The sequence below is a fragment of the Phoxinus phoxinus genome (genome assembly GCF_949152265.1).
Source record: "Phoxinus phoxinus genome assembly, chromosome: 17".
In the NCBI taxonomy this organism is placed as follows: Eukaryota; Metazoa; Chordata; class Actinopteri; order Cypriniformes; family Leuciscidae; genus Phoxinus; species Phoxinus phoxinus.
In genome coordinates this window covers 13,660,091-13,678,504 of record NC_136892.1, presented here as the reverse complement: position 1 = coordinate 13,678,504, position 18,414 = coordinate 13,660,091, and the positions used below count along the sequence as shown (strand labels likewise).

Sequence of the window (18,414 nt, the reverse complement as noted above, 5' to 3'; positions counted from 1 at the left end):
AATCTGCATTCATTCTGCTTTTTGCATTCATTCTTCTGTATGAATATGTGTATGAATACGTGTGGAACAATAGATTCAAGTTACAATGTATAAGACCGAAGCAAATTGTATTTATTTGTTGATAAATATTTAAACCTGGTTATTGTGCATTTAACCTCATTCTTGTTTCATTTATGTATATCAACGTTTCTTAGTTTGTTTTGCGTTAAATCCAGAGGTGGACAGTAACAAAGTACATTTATTGAGTACTTAAGTACACCTTTTGAGTATCTGTACTTTACTTGTGTATAATTTTTTCTGGAAAATTTTTACTTTAACTTCACTACATTTGAAAGACAAATATCGTACTTTTTACTCCACTACAATTCTGTAAAGGTCCTTGAGTAGAAAGTAGTAACGTCAGTCAGGGGATGATTTTGGTGGCAGGGGTAGCATTTTGGTTGGAAATGAAAGTAGGGTTGACATCAGAACCTGACGTCAGTTTGACGTCAGAACCCGACATAACAGTAAGGCTAACATATTCATACTAAAAGCCAAAAAACTTCAAATAGGGCACTATTAGAGGGAACAGGCATTTGGGTGTCCGAAACCATTGTGGACGTTATTGAGTGCATTTATTCAATCTCACATTCAATCCCACTACTGGAACTGTGTTCTAGAAATAAATTTGATATTGATATGAGGGTAGCTATATGCAGGCATAGATTCAGAGGCATACAACAATAATAAAACAATGCATTTACATTGACTTTTTACTTAAGTACTTTTACAAACAAGTAGGCCTACTTCTGTACTTTTACTTAAAGGTTGTGTATGTAAGAATTGTCTAAAGAACTTTTTTCAAATTGGCTTAAACTGTCTTTATATTCCAATGTAAGTACTTTGAAAAAGAGAGTATAAAAATTGAGTGACTATAGTGTATTTAATCTTCAAAAAACACAGCTCATTAATTCCATTCGGGACGAAACAAGTGATTGGCTTGCGCGACTGTCACTCTCCGTCGCCATGAGTACCGCCGCTATTATTGGCTCTGCCCACGTGCGCGCAGTCGCGCACACCGTTTTTAGGCGGGAGTGAATGGAATTAATGAGCTGTGTTTATTGAAGATTAAATACACTAGAGTCACTCAGTTTTTTATACTCTCTATTTCAGAGTACTTGCATTTTAATTATGTATTGGTATATAAAGACAGTTTAAACAAATTTGAATAAAAGTTTTTTTAGACAATTCTGACCTACCCTACCTTTAAGTAAAAATTGGTCTTTACAACTTTTACTTGTAACGGAGTAATATTTGACCAGTAGTATCTGTACTTTCACTCAAGTAAGGAAGTTGTGTACTTTGTCCACCTCTGGTTAAATCTGTGTAATCCACATGGATGAAATGCAAATAAAATACATGTGCTTAATTTTAAATTTAGGCATGAATTATTTTGTTGTTAAATAAAAAATAATATAGACTGAATTAATTTTTCCACTTCTGAAAACAAAACTGAACATTTCTTTCACTCCATTGTATTTTCAGTATAGTGCGAGAATTCAACAGACCTATTTGTAGTGATATATTATAAATTGTTTGATTGCTTTTGTTTCCATTTAGGATATTATATTTGTATCCATTACTCCAATCATAAAAATTGTCAAATTGATTTCAGATTAAAATGTCTAATATGTTTTAGGATTGTTAAAGCTTCATTTGGAATTTTTCTGCATAATTACATAAAAAGCTTGTCTTGTAATGTCTTGTAATGTTTATGTCATGAGAAAATGTTACATTTAAAAATAATTATAAGAGAGTTGAAAGCTAAACAACAAACAACACTGTAGTTGAAACAAAATTTTTTTAAATTATTATTTATTTGTTAATATTTTTTATTGTCACAAATGGCTGCAGCAATGATGATTGGATGCAGGATATATGGGGTTTGAATTGTTGCATTATTCCCCCCAAAAAATAGATCCACAATTTTTTTTTAATAGTTTCACAATAACGAATAAAATTCACAAATAAATAAAATGAGTCTTCGCCTCGGATTTTCACAGTCCCTGACTAAAGACCGGCAGTCTTTAGGAATTTTACTGGAGTCTCGGCGCGCTCCCGTCGTCTCGATCGTTAAATGTGAGGGGATAATCTGCAGTCGGCGACCCGATTTATGCCAGTCTTTCTCTAGTCTTTCATATCAAACATGTTTGATATTATAGCAAGTCCTAGCGTAGTCATAGTGACGTAAAACAATCAACAACCAATAAATTTGTTCTCAGAAAACCGGAAACAGGAAGCCATCAGTCACAACAAAGAAACATGTCGACGGACGTGGAAACCCAACGAGCGCCAAGTAGGCGAAAATGGACCGTAGATAAAGAGGAGCGCCTTGTCGAGCACGCAAATGCGTCTCTCTCTATAGCACGCAGTGTGTTTATCGTGCAATTTATACGCGAAAATTAGTTTTTACGTGGATATGATACGCAGTTTTGCGCGTGCATATGATACGCACTTTATTGCGTGATATACACACGCACCCCACACCACTAATCCTACGCAAGCGTATAATACACACGCACCCCACCCTAAACCTACCCATGTGCTATCCATGCGTATACTATGCACGTAAAAACTAATTTTCGCGTATATATTACACGATAAACACACTGCGTGCTATATAGACGCATTTGGTGTGATCGGGTTGGGGCAGAGCAGCCGTGTCTTTTTGATGTAAACTGCCATTTATACCACGACAGAGTGGAAAAAGAAAAGAAGTGGACCGATATTGCCGAAGCCATCGACATGCCTGCATTTAAAATTACACCCTTTCAAGACATTTAGTTCAAACTATTGTTCTCATCATATAATGATATAGATTCATAACCCCCATATACAGTCATGTGAAAAAGTTAGGTCATCCCATTAAATGGTCAACTCTTTAAGAGATGTTCACATAACAATGTCTAATTAGATTTTTTTTCCTGGAAAAGAAAGTGATTTATTGTAATTAAACAATATAAATTAACATATTTTTACTCATCAAACAAAAAATATGCATAAAAATGCCTATTTGAATGGAGGAAAAAATGTGTTGTAGTCTTGTAAATAGTGTCACTACAAGATTCAGTGTTTGTAAAATCTTTAGTCTGAGAGTGTGAGTCTGTGAAACCAAGTCTTTAGATGTGAGCTGATAATCTTATAAAGTCTTTTCTAAATCTTTTCAAAGTCTTTAGGTGTACAGAAGGCATTACACGGATTGGAGACTTACACGTGTTCTCAGTGAACAACGATTGCATCGGTTTCGGTTCTGGTGACTGCAATGTCACTACGTTCCGAAGTCACTCAATACACAGTTCAGACCTTCCCTGCCCGCCTTATCTGTTGAGCCGTCAGCCTCAGAGCGCTGTTTGCCCGGTCAGGGCTCTGCGGATGTACGTGGATCGCTCGGCCGCCTTTCGTCAGTCGGACCAGCTATTTGTGTGCTTTGGTGGATGTAATGAGGGACGTGCTGTTTCACAACAGAGACTTTCTCACTGGACTGTGGACGTTATTGCATTGTCTGGGCGTACAAGATTGTCCCCTTAACATCAGAGCTCATTCTACGAGGGCGATTGCTTACTCATGGGCCTGGTCTAGAGGTATGTCTATCCAGGATTTATTTCTTGCTGCTGACTAGTCTTCTCAGAACACATTCTCAGGTTTTACAAGCTGGATGTACCTTCTGTAGCATCACAAGTACTTTTGGTGAGTTGAGTTTACTCACTTTCAACCACCTATGCATTAGTTACCATAGCTGCTAACTCTATGTTTATGGCTAATACGGTTGATACAGCTGTCACCGCAAACGCAGTCGACACTGTGTTTAACATGCTTGAGTGCTTATTGTGTTGTGTCTGCCCTGATCAGTGCCGCCTTTACTTTCATTGCGTTGGAATATGCAAATTTTGATAGAGTCGGAGCAGACGTCTCATTGGTCTAGTTCCGCCTATCAGATGCGAGTACTCTTTGTGACGCGGCTATTGGCTAGAACTGTCTCTTACGTGTGGGTGTGGTTTGACCCTGTTGTCAGAGCTTATCTTCACTGCTCTCACGGCGGGATTTTATACAGTTCCCATATACGTATATCACAGCTGACGTAATGTTGAGTTACTGCCTTAAAAAGGGAAAGTCTCCGGTTAATATCGTAACCTTGCTTCCCTGAATGGCGGGAACGAGACATTATGTTAGCCGCCATGGTCACTGTTTGATCAGCTGTGGGGCACTCTGGGGTGCGACTCTTTGAGGAGGGTCGCAACGCTGCCAGCTGCGTTCGCTGTTCAGGGCACCGAGGTGTCAGCGTCCCCATGCGATCCTCCAAGGAGGGTTGTAGAACGGTCAGTTCGGTTGTTCCCTGCCGGTTTGCTGCTTCAGGGCACTGAAGTGACTGTTCAACCAAATCCAGAGGCCAGTCTCGAGAGACTGGTGCCCTTAGCAGAATTTCTGGCAGCGTGGAAACTACTGCCACATATTTCTCAGTGGGTCCTGCACACTGTAGAACAGGGTTCAGAATTCAGTTCGGTTTCTCGTCCGCCCAGATTTCTAGGGGTCCTCCCCACAGTGGTGGACCTCGAGCAGGCTCTGGTTATGGAGCAGGAAGTGCTGACACTTCTGCAAAAAGGAGCTATAGAAGGGTTCCTCCTCCCAGAAGACAGTCAGGGTTTTACAGCCGCTACTTCATTGTTCCGAAAGAGGATGAGGGGTTGCGTCCTATTCTAGACCTGCGTCAATTAAACCACAGGTTTCAGAATCTCATATTCATAGTATGCTTACGCTAATATGATTGTGTCACAGATTCAGCCCGAGGACTGGTCTATCACAAGAGACTTGAAGGACGCTTGTCTATCCATACTCATCACAGGAGGTTCCTGAGGTTTGCTTTCGGGGGCGAAGCATACCAGTATCGGGTTCTTCTATTTGGCCTAGGTTTATCACCATGTATCCTTTACAATATGCGTGGATGAAGCTCTGGCTCCTCTGAGACTCCAGCGCATTTGCGTATTATACTATCGACGATTGGTTGATCCTAGCTCAATTTGAGCAGATGGCAGTTCGGCATCGAGATGTCGTTCTTTCTCATTTAAAGATGTTGGGGTTGCGACTCAACGCCAAGAAGAGTGTGCTCCTCCCAGCTCAGAGGCCCCCTTTTCCAGGTGTTATAAATGATTCGCTGTAAATGGGGTAAAACTAGGCCAGTCACTCACTGTGGAACAGTTTCAGACTGTTGGGTCTTATGGCATCTGCATCCAACGTAATTACTTTTGGCCTTCTGTACATGGGACCCCTGCAGTGGTGGCTCAGGGTTTTCTCCGAGGGGAAATCCGTTTTCGCATGATCAAGGTCACGCGGCTATGCCTACGTGCCTCGGTCATGTGAAATAACCTTGGTTCCTCGCCCAGGCCCAGTGTTGGGGGCTTCTTGTCGACGCTCATGCTATCGACGGATGCTTCCCTCACAAGTGGGGGGTGATCATGAGTGGTCACTCGGCGAAGGGTCTTTGGCAGGACCATCTCCTTTTGGCACATAATTGGCTAGAAGTGATGGCGGTATTCCGAGAATCTCAATACTTCCTGTCAGAACCGAGAGGTCACCATGTGCCTGTCCTTCTGGACAGCACACTGATGGTCTCGTATATCAGAGCAAATATCCTGTTGAGGCAGCAGGCAGGGGCTGAGGCCCGGGGAATGGAGACTTCACCCCGAGGTGGTGGAGCTTCTTTGGGAGAACTTCGGTTAAAACTTTGCCCTTGTGGTTATCCCTGACGCATCCAGCACCGCTTGGACTGGATGCGATTGTATTAGGTGTGGTCGAGGCTACACCTGTACGCATTTCCCGATATCTTTTGCTTCACGACGCAATCACGCAAGGCGTTCCCACCGCGTCTCAACGCAGCGTCTCGTTCCCTCTCAGGGAACCAGGGTTACATACGTAAACTGAGACGTTCCCACCTCTCAGAGAACCGAGGTTACAATAGTAACCAGAGATGTTTTATGTTTATTCATTAATAAACTGTTTGTGCACTTGCAAGTTAATCATTTATCCTGACATACACATGGTTTTACACCATTCTTTTGCAGTGTGGTATTGGTGGTGTACTAAAATAAACATTGTCACGCATGTATCTTACTTCTCCCAGCTGACTCCTGATGATTTAGAGGACAATTACTCCGAGTCGCCCCCTGTCGTTTCAAAGAATAGTTCAACGGTGAGTGCACCAAGTATAAATGCCTCGTTCGTTTGGGGAAGTGCGTGCGCAGGCAGCGGAGACTCACGCTGCGGAGCCAGGCGAAATTATAAACAAGGCTTTACGCATCTGTTTCTAGGTTTAACTATCTAATTATGTGTATATAAGCCCTTAGTTCCCTTTGTTTAGTATTTGGTCTTGTTTTGGTTTATGTGGTTAAACTATACTTAATTTATCATTGTGATCTCCTGAGTGTTCCATTTTGGACTGTTTGTTTGTTAAACTCCATTGTGCGTTTACTGCAACAGCTACACATTACAAATATAAAGATGAATATTTTTATTAACTGACATTAACAAATGAATAAATGCTGTAAAAATTAGAGATGCACCTATTGCAATTTATTCATTTGTTAATGTCAGTTAAAAAATGAATAAATGCTGTAAAAATCAGAGATGCACCTATTGTTTCTCAGAGTTTCTCAGAGTTACCTGCCGATACCGTTTTTTGCTGATTCTGATTTTATTTCTAAGAACTTCAATTGACAATTGAAAAAATCTACTGTTCTTTAATACTAAATTTTATTTTCATAAAAAGTAAAAATCAGTAATAAAATAAGAACAAAAAACAAATTGCAAACAACAGCACAAATAAATGTAATAGAATAAAGAAATAAGAAATTGGTCTAATATTAGGTTAATATTCAGGTAAATACTACAAAAATGTAAGTAATCAAATGTAAAATAACACTGGATAGTCTTCATTGTAAATTTTAAAATACAGATTAATGCTTATTAAAGTTAATGAGATATTAACTATAAAAAGTTACAAAAGTTATTCAGTCTTGAGCAGAGTGTTTATGTTTATGCATGGATCCAATATACTGTTCCACAACATGCGTTATCTTTCTCAACTATTTACGTTTCAAACTGACTGTGTTTAACTGAATACTCGCCAAGACGGGCATTTTGACAATTTTGTGTGTATCTGTAGCCTGGGTTTCCCCAGACTGCCTTTGCGCAGCGCGATTTTATTCTCGCTGAAAGGCAGTCTGGAAACCATGGACCAGATTTTCGCCTCGTTTAGGGAACCAATCACAGAACGGGGAGGGAGCAGCAAGAAGACGATGACGACATCTTTGCGACACAACTAAGCAGTTTGTTTATATCTATGGAGTCAACATGGCAGCAGACGCGAAGCTACCTTTTGATGCAGCCTTAGATATTGTTCTAAGTAGTTTAGATCGCAATTTTATTTAGAAAAAAGAGCAGCGTTTGGCGTTAAACCATTTCTCTACATACGTCATCTGGTATAATGGAAACGATTGGCTATGAGCTACGTACAGGCGCATTTGATAGACATTCTTAGCACCCAATAAACGGCGCCGGCGCATTCGTAAACCACGCCTCAAATACGAGAAAATGTACATGTGGTTCCCAGACCCAAGTCTCAACGAGAATTGGGTCTGGCGTTAGCCAGGCTAGTGTATCTGACCATTTAAGGATAATTTTCTGTACTTGTGACTAACAAGCTGTTTGAGAGGTGGCTTTATGTGCGCGCCATATAGATCAGTGCTGCAAGCTTTTAGTGTAAACGCGAAACCTGCAGGAATTAGTACAATTATGCACAATACTAGCAGTATTTAACTGGAGCAAATGAGACGAGCAAGTAAGAGGAGACGGGTGTGTGTCACTTCACCCTCTGAGAGAAGAGAGCGAGAATTTTGTTATTGCCTGTGATAAAAAAAGTGATTTTATCACTTTTGGCATAAAAAAAGGGGCCGGCTTGGAATCGGAAACACGTGAGTTATTGGAGAACTACCAGTCCAGGCCGAGCATGCAGAAATTCAGTTGATTCCGGTCCCTTGCTGGTTGATCGGTGGCGGTGCATCTCTAGTAAAAATATATTACTAATTGTTAGTTCATGTTAGTTAATGCATTAACTACGGTTAACAAATGAGACCTTATTGTAAAGTGTTACCGTGTTTTCTTGGTAGACTGTAGTAATAGATTGCCAAAGCCTAAGTATTTATGTAATTGCACGTAGTCTCCTGTGCCACTGAGATAAGTTTTAGATCCGCCATCTAAAAAAAGAGGCCTAGCCTGATCTAGCCTAAGGCTGAAAGAATTGACTCTATATGAGCAGACGCCAGTAAGCCATTACTGCACCACGTCGCGTAACATCTCATTCTTAGAAAAGTGGTTTTCTATAGTGGAAATAGTACACTCTTTTTGGAGTTTAGTCTTAACCCCAAGCACATCATAACAGCGAGGACGACATATCAATGCCGAATTGCCATCTCCTCAGACTGATCTAATCAACCAGTTGTCGAAATAATTTAGTACACGAATGGAGTCTCTCTCAGGAAGAGAAACACATTTTAATGCCTCTTTTGCTAAAATAAACTGCACTTCCTTCTCCAACAACTGAGCATGCTCGGTACTGAACTCTTTGGACAGCACTGCAGGGACACATTAGGCAGAAGTTGCCACACTGCCAAATAGTCTGAAAGGGGTATCAGTCTCTCGGGACTGACCTCTGGTGTAGGCTGATTAATATGCCCGGTTCCCTGAAATGGCTTACTGGCAGGGGAGAACTGAACATACTTCTCCAATAACTTCCTCTGAGGGAGTGAGCATCCCAGTTCCACAACATTCCCGGGTGGGGATTAGGCAAGAAGCTCACTGGAAACTGCTGCGGCCTGAAACACCAAAGGTGCTGAGCTTGGGATACAGGCATCCCAGTACAACTCCTAGGCTTTACCAACCAAGGAGGATGTAGTTTTGCATGCTTGGTGGGTAGCATTGGAGCTTTCAACCCTGGGTATCACCCCATACCCGTGTTCATTAACAGAGTAATTTGACAACAAGGGACCAGAAACACAAGCAAGAAAAGCATGGTCCAGAATCTCGACACCTCAGTGTCAGAAAGGAAGGCAGACTCCAACAAAGAGCACACATAAACACTAGGCAGTGTTAATTTAACATAGGCATTTAGCTGTGTACTGTTAGATCGTACCTGTTTCATTCATATATTACTGACAAATATGAGTCACATTCTGTTTATTAAAACAGTTACATAAATCATAACTATGTATGACTGACAAATATGAATCACATTCAGATTATTAGTTTGTTAAAAAATGGTTAAAACTATGTAATCCAAATGGATTTTAAAATTAAAGTTAAAATCATTTGAAATGAAAATAGTTTACATCAGTCAGTTTATGAAACAAATTTAATGAAAATTGTATGACAATAATTTCAGAATTGTCGCAGAATAGTCTGATGGAGAAATGTCTAACCCAATGTTATTTACCATATACTGTGTTTTATTTATGAGAAAAATAAACAATACAATGTGAAGAAAATACCCCCCCATTATTCTAGTAAAAAAAGCAGTAAATTTATATATTTATTTATTTTGACAAAGAAATAACTTTTTTTCTCCACCAAAGTTTAGCTACTTTTTGCCTTATTTCTTTGGTTTGTAAACCGTATACTAAGGGATTTAATCCTGGCGGTAAAATGTGGAACATTATACTAGTTAGTTTCCTGCTGTCAGAGTGTTCAGGAAAACGGTGGAGAAATGTCATGATAGCTCCAGAAAAAAACATGACTAAATAAACAGCTAAATGAGTGCTGCAGGTTTTTATGGCTTTGCTGTTGAGTGTTTTGTTTTTGCTACTTTTGCATACAACAGCAATCTTGACATATGTTATAAATATAGATACTGCTGAAAAGCAGAGTACAGCCACAGTATAAACAATTCCGTAAATATTATTTATGACCACACTTTCACAGGACAGTTTAAACAGCGAGGCATTGTCACAGAAAGGGTTTTCAATTGTAGATCTGCAGTGAGACAGTCGTACAGTGAGACCTAACATAATTGTCACCAAAAGAATGGCCAGGCCCCAAGCAAATACTGTTAGTTTAATTACCATCTTATTGGTCATTATAGCTGAATATCTAAGTGGATTACATATAGCCACATATCTGTCAAAGGCCATGATTATCAGCACATAGTGGCATGCTGCTATAAATACATGCACAAAATATGCTTGAGTAACACACTCCATATATGTGATATAGCGCTCTGAGGTTTCCTGTAAAATGTCTTGCATTAAGCGTGGCAAAATGACAGTGGTCCCTAGCATATCGTTCAGTGGCAAGTTACAAAAAAGAAAATGCATAGGATTATGAAGTTTCTTTTCCGTTGAGATCAAAACTATAATTCCAAAGTTTGATACCATTGTAAAGACATAAGCCAAGAAGAGCAGGATGAAAACTGGATAGGAGGACTGAGGTGTAACTTTCAGTCCCTCCATGAGGAGAACGCTGTGTCTGAATGTCAGGTTGTCCATTTGCAGCTCTTCTCAGAGTCTAAGGAGAAATAAACAACCAGACCTAGCATTTTATTAATAGCATTTCAAGTACTCATAAAACAAATAAATAAATGCAACATAGTAAAAAAACACAAAAACCCCCCACAAATATCTCACAAAGTGTAAAGTTTGAAACAACTGGTAGCTGACAAATAAAACTATACGGTAACACATTTTTTTACAGTGTCATTGTTACATACTGTTTGCTACATGTAGTTACTATAGTATAGTACTATAGTAACTATAAATTATTCATAATTACATGCAACTAACCCTGAAACAAATCAAACCATAATCCTAACCCTATAGTAAATACATGTAGTTACTTAATTTTACTCAGTATTTACATGTATAATTACAGTGTAACAAAAACACCTTAAAATAAAGTGTAACCCAATATACCTACCAATTGTCCAATTGATTTATTGCTATAATCATTGGATGGAACAGAACAGAAGGCAACTCTGTTATGTAATATAAGCATCAACTAGTCAAAACGTATAACATGTACTTCTCTAAAGAAAAAAAAATATTTGCGTTCACCTTTAAATATATTGTCCAGAGGTGTTTCTATGATGCTGTAATCAACCCAAAGAGAATTCTCCCACTTGGAACAGGGCAGGACTTCGGGGGCTGGGGGCCCTTGGGCTTAAGTTGTAAGTATGTTTGGACCCTACCTATGAAACAAATAACCTCAACTAGAACATCATTATTGAGTAGCACAACATACACAAAAATTGTAATATGCTTTGAGGTTCCTAGAACAATTAATATGCAAATTTCCTGTAATAAAGTCCACTGAAGGCGAGTACGGTAGAAGAACCCAAGTGCAGTTTATTCAAATAAACAAAAGAAACAAAGACTTGACTTGAAACATGGATTTGAAACAAAAACAAACATGAAGATATCTAGCCTATATAAAGTTTGGAGGTAATAATAAATGATCAATATAATACAATAAAATACAGCATGTGCTCTCTCAGTTGAGAAGATCAAAATCCTGAAATAACACCGAGCAATAGATTAACAGTATTTAATATTTATTGTCATATCTGTGTTCTCTTGTCAAATTCAATAAATTAAATCAGAATAAAAATACACTGTATGAGTCACATTTTGAGATTGTTTTTTACCCCTTTTCTGTTTTGTTCTATTCATGTCTCTGAGATTAATTGTTAGGGCTCGTTCGTTCACACAGAACGCGGGCAGTGTAATGGGGAAAAACCGCAAGGTCTCGAAGTGCGTTTTTTAAAAGTTGAACTGAGTTTAACTTGAGCGCAGCATTTATAGAACGCTGTGACATGCACAAGACACTGCAAAAGACATAAGATGCGAGTGCAACGGTCATACATGTCCGTCTAGCGCGTTTATGTTGTGGCAAAAACAATATTTAACAAACACAGCATCCCAGGCATAAGAAACATCATGATTACTTTGTCTTTAAAAGAGAAAGATATATGTATTCTTGCAAGAATAGTTCCCACTCTAGCCACACAGGCTAGCTGCAGGCTGGGGTGAAACCCCCAGCCCTCCCTTACTGACCAGTTTGTAGGCAGAAGTGAGACACAGATAGGTGTTTTGCTGGTAGTTTTATAATGTCCTTATCAAAGCACCCATCCCAAACAAAAGGAACTAAGGACCCCCATGGTTGCCTTAGCCCCTCCCTAGCCTCACCTCTGTCTCAGTGTCACACACACAGCTGTATCAATGTTACAACAGGAAAACTCAAAATTCAGAACATATGGCATTCATTTGTTAAATCGATTAAAATCAATGATATAGTAAAAATTCCATTACAGTTTACATAGAAAAACAATGGAAAAGTTGCACAAAGTTGAACGGCCCCTTAATCCAATTACTTCTGTCATCCTTAGTTCCCTGCCTGTTGGTTTCCATAGTTATGTTTGATTTTAGTATTTTGTTCAGGTGTGTTTTGTTAATTAACTCATTGGCTTCTTTTTATGCTGTTTTATAAGCCCTCAGTTTTAGTTAGATCCTTGGTCTGGTATTAGTCGTGGTTTAGCTGCTATTTTGTATTGTTTCTTCTGCAAATCACTGGTGAAATTAAATTAATGTTTTCTCTGGATTCTACACTCCTTCGTTGAGAGAGTCTTTAAGATACAGTGTGACAGAATCCCAGAGTCCAATAAGATGATTTCAGCAGGAGTTTCTCTTCGACCTGAAGATATTCTGTCCACTGTCTATCAGAATGGCCACAGTATTGAGATATATGTGGGGGAATTTATACAGTATTACCACTAATTAATCTGGGATTACCATTCTCTGATGGATTTGTTTTGGAGTGGACTGGACAACTACTTTGTTTACCAGTAGGCGGTCAGAACATTTATCTGCAGCAATATTTAGATATGTTACTTTGGATGTGTGGTTGGTGAGATCTCATCGCCCAGTGCCAAACCAAAGCCAAACATCTGAGCCAAGTCAAAGTCCCATTATTCCAAACCTACCCTCACATTTGCTCCTGCCCAAGAGTATGTTCCTAAAAGTACAATCTCCGTGTCTGTTTCTGTGAGTGAAATTCCTGAGTCCATTCCAGTGAGGGAAATTCCAGAGTCCGTTCCAGTGAGTGAAATTCCCGCGTCTGTTCCAGTAAGTTACATCCCTGAGTCCATTCCAGTGAGTAAAATCCGCCCGCTCCAGAGAAAGCAGTTCCAGAGCCCGCTCCAGAGAAAGCAGTTCCAGAGCCCGCTCCAGAGAAAGCAGTTCCAGAGCCCGCTCCAGAGAAAGCAGTTCCAGAGCCCGCTCCAGAGAAAGCAGTTCCAGAGCCCGCTCCAGAGAAAGCAGTTCCAGAGCCCGCTCCAGAGAAAGCAGTTCCATAGCCCGCTCCAGAGCAGTTGCAGAGCCCGCTCCAGAGAAAGCAGTTCCAGAGCCCGCTCCAGAGAAAGCAGTTCCAGAGCCCACTCCAGAGAAAGCAGTTCCAGAGCCCGCTCCAGTGAAAGCAGTTCCAGAGCCCGCTCCAGTGAAAGCAGTTCCAGAGCCCGCTCCAGTGAAAGCAGTTCCAGAGCCCGCTCCAGTGAGAGCAGTTCCAGAGCCCGCTCCAGAGAAAGCAGTTCAAGAGCCCGCTCCAGTGAAAGCAGTTCCAGAGCCCGCTCCAGTGAGAGCAGTTCCAGAGCCCGCTCCAGAGAAAGCAGATCCAGAGCCCGCTCCAGAGAAAGCAGTTCCAGAGCCCGCTCCAGAGAAAGCAGTTCCAGAGCCCGCTCCAGAGAAAGCAGTTCCTGAGCCCGCTCCAGAGCAGTTTCAGAGCCCGCTCCAGAGAAAGCAGTTCCAGAGCCCGCTCCAGTGAAAGCAGTTCCAGAGCCAGCTCCAGAGAAAGCAGTTCCAGAGCCCGCTCCAGAGAAAGCAGTTCCAGAGCCCACTCCAGTGAAAGCAGTTCCAGAGCCCGCTCCAGAGCAGTTTCAGAGCCCGCTCCAGAGAAAGCAGTTCCAGAGCCCGCTCCAGAGAAAGCAGTTCCAGAGCCCGCTCCAGAGCAGTTTCAGAGCCCGCTCCAGAGAAAGCAGTTCCAGAGCCCGCAACAGTGAAAGCAATTAGAGAGCCCGCTCCAGTGAAAGCCGTTCCGAAGTCCGCTCCAGAGCAGTTCCAGAGCCTGTTCCAGAGAAAGAAGTTTCAGAGCCCGCTCCAGAGGAAGCTGTTTCTGAGCTGCCTCTTCCTGTCCTGACATGATCGAGGAGGTTTCTGTATATGTTGCTTCTACTATGTGGGTTACACATCCACTCCAGCTCCTGAATCCGCTCCAGTGTCGGCTCCAGCCCCTGAGCTCAGCCTAGAGTCCGCTCCAGTCCCAGAGCTAAGCCCAGATAGTGCTGTGCTGACCGCTATGGCTATTGTGTGTGTGTGGGCTCCACATGGCACCTCCCTGGCTCCCTGAGCTACCAGCGCCTTCCTGGCTCCCTGCACCAGGGCGAGGAAGCACCTTCCATGAGGGGGATGTACGGCCACGTTTTGAGTTTATTTTTTATCTGTTTTTCTGTTCTGTTCATGTCTGAGTTTCATTGTTAATCTTCTAGTTTAATTAGTTCTGTCATCCTCAGTTCTCTACCTGGTTGGTTTCCATTGTTACTGATTGATTTGAATATTCTGTTCTGGTGTGTCTCGTTAATTGCTTGTTAACTCCGTTGTTTGCTGTGTTTATAAGCCCTCAGTTTTAGTTAGATCCTTGGTCTGGTATTAATCGTGGTTTAACTTTTATTTTTTTCTCCCGCTAGATTCTACACTTCTTTGTCAAGAGACTCTTTAAGATACGTGACAGTAATCAAATCATCAACAAATTCACTTAGATTTACACATACTGTTTAATACAACTCAGACATGGCATGAATTGCTTTACAGAGCAATAATAATTGCATGAATTGCATGATTGAAAAAAAAGGCTACTTATCACCAGTAGGTGGCGGCAAGTCACTGTCTTAATGAGTGGGTTGAATCCTTCATTCAACTGATATGTTCAAAATGCTAATCCTAGCAAGACAGAATAATGATTGGGCAAACATCAGAAGCACTAGCCGAGGAAAAGTTGTTTCTGTCTGGGTTAATGAGCGTTGAACGACTGGTAATCGCCTGGATCTCACAACTCCGAAACCGTTAGATACATTTTTCAAATAGACGCTATCTTTCCAAATAAACCACAGATTTGAGCTTTAAAAAACTACATTCTCGACTGAAACACTCTTAGAATTACATTTCGTGACACGATAACAGTAGTATTTTGATATTACGCGGGTTTTTTCCTCTGCTATTGACGCTTGCTGATGGTGCGAGATGCATTCTGGGATACCTGGCTGTCTCAAGTCCGCACAAGTCACCTCTCGATGCATCCTCGGTACAAGGGCGGATCAAGAACACATCCAGAGATTTTAACTCGACTTGGCTATGTGAACTTTGATTTGGAACAGTACTTGGGCAGCGATTGATGACGTTTCACAAGTCCACAAGAACAAGAACTGCTTTCTCTGGAAACGGCCTAGGCCTTTAGATTCCAATTTTTTAAATCAGATTGGTGCCATCTGGTGAGAGCAGTGATCATGAATATGATGCAATATCATATTGTATCCACTAGATAGATGTACAGCTCTCTGTAGAAAGGCTTGTGAATTCACCTTAGGCTAAGCCCCGCCCCCCTTAGTTACTGTTGCTACGTCCGTCAACTTCATCTGGGCTCTGGTTTGGTATCAACATGGCTTATGCTGTGACAGCTCTTCCTGCTGAAATTTTATCAAACTTTTATAAAGCAGCAAATAAAGTGTCCGATAGAAGTAGGCAAAAGGGGCTGCAATATGCGTTCAAAGGCTATATTCAAGACATACAGGTGAAACGCAAGCAACAACAAGGCATCCAAATAGAGGCAAAAGCATAATGGTCAGTCAAAAAATTTACCACCGCATATCCTACTAATCGAGACGGAGGCTGGGACTAACAATATCAAGGAGCAACACTGTTCATGCAAAGCTGGGTAGGTCTCTATTCACTTCTATAATAATTATTACAAAGCAAACGGACTACGCGAGTATAAAGTTGTATTTATTAGCAGTGTGTGCTAGCGTATCAACAATAAGGGTAGAGAACCGAAATCATAACCTAAAACAGCATAAAACTGTCTAACTAGTATAACTTCACAGTAAGGTTAAAAGCTAAATTTATCTTTAATCCAAAAACGACACTTGTCAGGATTTTACTTCGGTTTTGGGAAGGGAAAAAAAACGGACAACCCCCTCCAACCTCTCTGGGAAACGCGTATCTGTGTTACAAATGCCCCAGGCACAACGTTTAACCATATTTTTGATAAAACTACGACGGTAATAGCCTGCCGAGACTAAAAATATGAGACGCCTGTGTTAAAGTCAATGGAGCTCTGTGAAAAAGTGTCGGACCTCTGTGGGAGCTCGTTCTTGGCTGCGCTGTGATTGGTCAGTCTACATTCTAGGGTGTGGCTTAGCCAAAGGCGAATTCTAGTTGTTTTTGCACATATTTGCTTATTTTTTTTCAGGTTGTGGATTTGAATATATATTAAGAGATACAGTCAAACCGAACATTGCGTTAGAAAGAGAACAAATGGCACGTCACAGATAACAACTGAGTGCTGCAATAGGCCTGGAGGTTGTTACTAGGGAAGAATTCCATCCTTTGATCTTACTGTGTGTGTGTGTGTGTGTGTGTGTGTTCAAGAGAGAGACACAATGTTGTGATTTTTAAATTTTTAATGTGTTACAATGTCTTTCCCTTGGTTTTGATTTATTTATTTTATTTCACATTCTCAAAATGTGACTCTGTTACAGTCTCACCAGTCTCACATTTATCTATGTGTGTGTGTGTGTTTGTGTGTGTGTGCACGTACCTGTGTGTTCGAGAGAGACATAGTGTGTGACTTTTGCATTTTGGACCCAATGTCTCCCCTTTATTTGATTCATTGATTTTATTTCACATATTCTCATTTTCTCTGTTAGTCATCTGTGTGTGTGTGCGTGCGTGTGTCTATTTTGCCATCTTGATGGCTTACAGTCTCATGCCTTCATTGCTGCACAATTTTTTATTACTTATATCTGCCCAATTCACTACATTTAAAATAGCCCAGTTCCCAATCTGCTTATTTTCAGTGTATACTATTACCAAATAGATGCATAATAAAGGGTGTGAAATACTTCAAAAAATTAATATAAGATAAAGTGCTACAGTTTCCCCCCAATCTTCTCCCTGACAATCAAGGATAAGAATAGCATGCACAAAATGCCTCAGTGAAAAAGATACATGTGTATTTAAAAAAAATAAAAAAAATAATACAATACAGCAAGGTTTAGAGTTATATTATTAGTTGTTATATTGTCAAACAAACAAACAAACAAACAAACAAACAAACAAACAAACAAACATTAAACTAAGGATTCACCTTTTTTCTACACCAAAATTTTACAAACTTTTGTCTTATCTCTTTGGTTTGTAAACCATATACTAAAGGATTTAGTCCTGGTGGTACAATATGGAACATTATACTAGCTAGTTTCCTGCTGTCAGAGTATTCAGGAAACCGATGGAGAAAAATAAAACTAGCACAAGAAACAAACATGATTATATAAACAGCTATATGAGTGCTACATGTTTTGATGGCTTTGCTGTTGAGTGATTTGTTTTTGCTGGTTATACATACAGTAGCAATCTTGCCATATGTTATAACTACAGACCCAAGTGAGAAGGTAAAGACAATCACAGTATAAACTATTCCAAAGACATTATTTATGGCCACATTTTCACAGGACAGTTTAAACAGTGAGGCATTGTCACAGAAAGGGTTTTCAATGTTAGACCTGCAGCGAGACAGGCGTATAGTGAGACCCAACAGAATTGACACCATGAATACTGACAGCCCCCAGGCTGATGCTGATAGTTTAACCACCATTTTATTGGTCATTATAGCTGTGTATCGGAGTGGATTGCATATAGCTACATATCTGTCAAAGGCCATGATCATCAGCACATAATGGCATGCTACTGCAAATATATGCACAAAATAAGCTTGAATAACACACTCCACATATGTGATAGAGCGCTGTGATGTTTCCCTTAACATGTCTTGCATTAAGCGTGGCAAAATGACAGTTGTACCAAGTATATCATTTAGCGGCAAGTTACAGAACAGAAAATGCATAGGATGATGTAGATTCTTCTCTGTTGAGATCAGAATTATAAGTCCAATGTTGGAGACCATTATAAAGATATAAACCAAAAGAAGCAAGATGAAAACAGGATAAGAAGATTGAGTTGTAACTTTTAGTCCCTCCACGAGGAGAATGCTGTTTGTGAACGTCAGGTTGTCCAT

The 18,414-nt window shown here is 40.4% G+C and overlaps 2 protein-coding genes across 2 annotated transcripts; both read right to left on the bottom strand.

The window, feature by feature from the left end:
- Positions 1 to 9,620: 9,620 nt before the first annotated feature.
- On the bottom strand, positions 9,621 to 10,568 carry LOC306984516 (olfactory receptor 8G17-like; the record flags this gene model as incomplete). Its single annotated transcript, XM_079585959.1, has 1 exon — positions 9,621 to 10,568. The coding sequence occupies one exon, from the start codon at positions 10,566 to 10,568 to the stop codon at positions 9,621 to 9,623; it is 948 nt and encodes a 315-aa protein (XP_079442085.1).
- A 6,907-nt stretch (positions 10,569 to 17,475) lies between these two features.
- Positions 17,476 to 18,414, bottom strand: LOC306984673 (olfactory receptor 8G17-like; the record flags this gene model as incomplete). The annotated part of the gene is made up of 1 exon (XM_079586191.1): positions 17,476 to 18,414. One exon carries the CDS (start codon positions 18,412 to 18,414, stop codon positions 17,476 to 17,478), a length of 939 nt encoding a protein of 312 aa, XP_079442317.1.